At 31.9% G+C, this 4,882-nt stretch overlaps 1 protein-coding gene across 1 annotated transcript; it reads left to right on the top strand.

Annotated features, from left to right (window-relative positions):
* Positions 1-201: 201 nt before the first annotated feature.
* Positions 202-4,265, top strand: LOC133179229 (uncharacterized). The gene is made up of 4 exons (XM_061314020.1): positions 202-1,518; positions 2,088-2,181; positions 2,623-2,670; positions 4,030-4,265. Exons 1-4 carry the CDS (start codon positions 259-261, stop codon positions 4,263-4,265), a joined length of 1,638 nt encoding a protein of 545 aa, XP_061170004.1. The 5' UTR covers positions 202-258.
* Positions 4,266-4,882: the final 617 nt, after the last annotated feature.

The following is a 4,882-nucleotide window of genomic DNA, read 5'->3' as shown; positions in this document are numbered from 1 at the left end:
TATAGCCTGTTTAGTACAATTAAACCTACTCAAGAGTTCTTGAATAATTCTATATGAATACCAGGAACCTTGCCAATGTCCTTAAAAGCCGTTTCATAGTTACACATTACATAAACAAAATTGATGAAGAATGTCTTTAAGACATCACTACATATACATAAAAATTTGATTTCCTTTCAGTTCATCTGCTGCAAGTTGATTTCCTTTTCAGGTAACGAGATTCCAGATAATCAGGGAAAAGAATTTTTCATTGGTTTTATGGAAGCTGACAAGGCTTTGACAGGATATCGTTCTGGGCTCCCATTAAAACTATTCATTACTACTGCTTCTCATGTTCCCGTGAGTGTTAATGTTTCGGCTCCAATGGCAAAGACGCTTTATCCAGGTCACCAATTCACAGTGCAAAGGGGAATAATAAAGCAGATATTAATTCCAAGGACCCTCAGATTACAGGGAACAGAACGTGCACAGAAAGCTATTTACGTTTTATCATCCCAAGAAATTGTTATTTTTGGAATAAATCAGGCAGACATGTCGACGGATGGTTTTCTTGGAATACCTTCAGATGTTTTAGGAACTAAATATTTCGTCCCAACATTTTCTTCAAATGCACAGAATTTCTTCCAGTCATCAATTCTCATAGTCGGAACAAGGGATGGAACCATGCTGAATATTAGACTACCCTCGAATAATAACATTACCTTACACCTCGAAGGAAAGCATTACAAAAGAAACGACTGGATAAATATAACAATAAACAAATTTGAGACATTACAACTTCTCTGTCACACTGATTTATCGGGTACTTTTGTTTCATCGTCGAATAAAATATCCGTTTTCGGAGGATCTACCGTAACTTCAATTGGGACTGGATGGTCAAGGGATCACATCGAAGAACAAATACCACCTGTCAATGTTTGGGGGAAAAGTTTTGCAATAAATCCATTTCCTGATACAAATCCAAACATTCTTCGTTTATTGGCGAGTGAGGATAACACTACAGTCGCCATAACAAATAAACAAACTGTTCACCTTATGAATGGAAAATTTCATGAGACACATGTGAAAAGTTTCTCTTACGTATCTTCAAACAAGCCAATTTTATCTGTACACTATGTTCCCAGTGGAACATGTAATAAAGATCATCCAAAACCTGGATGTCATAAAGGCGACCCAGCTATGACATTGATTCCACCAATAGAACAAAATAACATATTCTATTCATTTTTAACTCCAGTTTCTTCTCATAATTTAAGTTTTAATAATATTTTCATGTTCTTTATTGAGGATTCTTATGAAAATGGACTATTACTGGACAACAAAGGCCCGAAACAGAATGTCATCAAGGGTGTTGTTCACAGTCACAACCTAACGGCTGGTTATATACAAATACCACCTGGTAGCCACACCATTGAACATTCATCTAGAGTTGTACCATTTGGAGGAATATTATATGGTGGTATCCAAGCAGAATCATATGCTTTTCCAGTTGGTCAAAGGTTTGCCACGATAAATGAGGTATGTAGAATGCAAGATATTAAAAAGAAACACATAAAACTTTCCAATAGGACTTTTGATCATAGAACAGGCTTTTGATCATAAAACAATTTAAGTGAAAGAGTTTCAAATAAAACTGTGAATGTTTTAGGTAATGATGTTATTTGATGAGCATGGTGAACCTTTCGAAAGGTAGAAGTGTGGCTGCTACATCTTTACGATCGTTGATTTTGTTTTGCTCTGTTTTGCTGTTGTTTTTCTTTTAATTTAAAAATGTACATATGCTTTATACAGTATGAGTATATTCTATGTTCCATATATAGCTATATTAATGCTAAGGATGTAGAAACAACCATTCCATCGAGAATGTATCAAATGAATATAATTTATTATTTTTAGACACATTCAAAACCAAGTTTGTGTAATATAACGCAAAAGCAAATGAATGCTACTTAAATTATTTTTTTATCTGCAAATATTCCACATTATTTTCTTTTCAGGTTTTGCGCGTGACGACAGATGGACACCCTGATAAATTGCATATTTTTTTTTCCTTTTTTCATCTATGACCTCATTTATTCTCTTTTCAGAAAGATTGTCGCCCTCTTGCAATGGACATTGGGGATGGCGTGGATAATGATTGTGATGGGCGCGTGGATGAGGAGATATGTAATGATCTCAAAGGTAAATCGTTCAAGCATAGTAAAACTTTATATTATATACTTATTTTTGTTAGTATTTCATGTCGATTGATTAGAAATTTGATTTCTATCAAAACTCTTAATAAATCGTTTCATTTTTTTTTTTATATTTTCAAGTTAAATATTAACCTTTAAGTGAAAACAATTGAAATCAACAGCTTCTATAACGGCAACGCTACAACGTGATATCTTGTTCACATATAATTTCAGCATAGATTTTAGGCTTAATTACAAGTTTCCTATTTTTTTTTCCGTCAAAAAATATAAATATTTAAACAGAGTTTAATTTTCTCAGAATTTTTTCAGAGATAAACGTGTTTTTCTAATATGAAGAATGATGATTAAATTGAAATCAGAGCTTTGATTTTCTTAATTGTTTTGATTTTTTTTTTACTTATAATGAGAAAAAGAATTTAATTTGCAGATAACGATGGAGACGGGCGAAAAGATGAAGACTGTTTTAAAGCATTAAGTAATATTTTATCACTGATGTTATATTTCGAAGTTTATATGTTAAAGAAGTTTTAATAAAATTTCGTTCCCCCCCCCCCCTATTTCCATTCGTGGAGAAAAGCTTATCAATCGTCTAATTATATATGGTATGTCATTTTCATTTTGTTTTCGATTTCTTTGGATTGAAAAAATATGCCTAGAATTATTTAACGGGAGGGGAAATTAACTTCTGGTTCATGAATGCAAATATCTGAAAATATGCATATATGATATATTAAATATATGTGCAAATATTTAAACAAACTTTTCGAATGTTGCTGATATGAATAATGAGGATGTTACACATTTTTTTTATTTATTGTTTTTGTTTCACGGCCCAGTGAGTGTAATTTTAACTTGACCTTCACAACACGACATCATGTTTATTCTTAACATAAACTTCCGTAAAAAGCGCTGCTTGACTATTTTTGTATCCTTTTGTTTTCATCTGATTATAGTAATTTGACCTGCACATACTCAGTTTTGGAAGATTCCTGGCTAACAATAATAAAATCCTGAAAGCAAACAGCTATGTAATTCTTCTCTTGCACACAATATGCAGGAGGGGATCGTGTCTTGAATCAACATTTATGTGGGACCCTTTTGGTATTACCGCTATTAAGTGATATCACCTATTCGAATAAATGATATCACCTATCACATAATGAGTTCACCTATTCGAATTGGTTAATAGCCTATCCAGCATTTGAACTGATGATTCGAATTAGTAATAAAAACTATTCGAATAAGTGATATATCCGAAAAAGTGATATCACTTATTTAAACTTTATTTGAAAGAATAACTGCTCCCAGGACTATTTACATTCTGCAATTTAAGAGGTATTAAGGAAAGTCTCTATGTACACAAACAATAATCAGAAAGTATCGGTAACTTTAACAAAACTGACTTCCTGTAAAACTGAATTATAAATTACTTCACAGATACACCGCATCAATAACCTTCTATGTTGAAATATAACCTATTCAAACACATGATATCTCTAAATTGAGTGGTGATAGAACTTTGCATCAGTGATATAACTATTTTAACTACGTGATATAGCTCATTGAATAAACGGTGTCCCATAAACATTTCATGGAACTGTAATTCGATGCTTTTCCATTGAATGTCTTTTGTTTTTTTTTGTTTCGATGAGTGATATGTATGTTACAAATATTCTTTGGTGGCATAGATTTCACAGTTAATTTTTCATTGCTGAATGAGTAAGCAGGAACCATTAAATGTTTTGTCACTTATCTCCTATAAGACCCGTTTGTGTGACCTACTGAAACATTTATTTCTCAAATAATTTCATTTTTCACATTATTTTATTAACAGATATGCAGATGAGTAAGGATTCACAACGACCAGCCTGGCTTACCTATACCGAGTATGGAATAATTGGTGTAGTTTCTGTAGTTATTATTGGAGCCATTGGTGCGTGCTGTAATAAATGCCTGTGTCTGCTGGCAAAACGCGATGACGACGAAGATGAAGAAGCAAACAGACGGAAAAGAAATAAAAAAGCTAAACAGGCTTTTGAAGCTCCTGCTATTAGGCTGATGTATATGTAGATTTACAAAAGTCAGTAACAACAAAAAAAAAATGTAGACGGCAAAGATTGGTCTATATTTCTAAACTTCTAAGTAAATAAAAAATACGATTATTGCGTGTTTACACCAATTTTATTTTGATAACTTTTTTTGATTTTAACATTGATTCTTGTCAGGTTTTTGACTGATTAAAATATTCAAAAGACATTTGCATAAAATGGCCTTTATATTGAGATGTTTAAAAGATTCTAAAAGATCATATCTTTCTTTACACCTTATAATTATACACCTTGTCAAAGAAGTAGAAAACCAATTTCAAAATCTAGTGAAATTTTTTTGGCGGAATAGCAGGGGAGTTTTAGCTGTATAAAATCTTATTTTTGCAAGATTGTTGTTTGGTATTTATGAACGCAAAATATTCAAGAATTTTGGTTATTGTTATATATACACATGTAATATATAACGACCTTGTCCTGAGCTGACGGTCAATTTTAATTTATCTAAGATAATTAATTAATCAATGGTGACAAAGTAGGATTGGCACATTATTTTACACTATTAGAAGACGCTCTTAAAAAGTTATTTTAAAAAATCTGTTCCAAGTATCGAAATGTGATTGAAATCATATTGATAAAATA

This window comes from Saccostrea echinata, unplaced genomic scaffold (genome assembly GCF_033153115.1).
Source record: "Saccostrea echinata isolate AGI-Se365-2 ecotype Australia unplaced genomic scaffold, CSIRO_AGI_Sech_v1 ptg000004l, whole genome shotgun sequence".
Taxonomy (NCBI): Eukaryota; Metazoa; Mollusca; class Bivalvia; order Ostreida; family Ostreidae; genus Saccostrea; species Saccostrea echinata.
The sequence above is the reverse complement of the archived record's forward strand: the minus strand, read 5'-3'. Positions and strand labels throughout refer to the sequence as shown.

Excerpts from the sequence above, each read along its gene's own strand:
- LOC133179229 (XM_061314020.1), top strand. The coding sequence starts at position 259 with ATGGAAGCTGACAAGGCTTTGACAGGATATCGTTCTGGGCTCCCATTA. Across the intron at positions 1,519-2,087 it reads GGTTTGCCACGATAAATGAG|AAAGATTGTCGCCCTCTTGC; the intron begins GTATGTAGAATG and ends TTCTCTTTTCAG. Across the intron at positions 2,182-2,622 it reads GATATGTAATGATCTCAAAG|ATAACGATGGAGACGGGCGA; the intron begins GTAAATCGTTCA and ends TTTAATTTGCAG.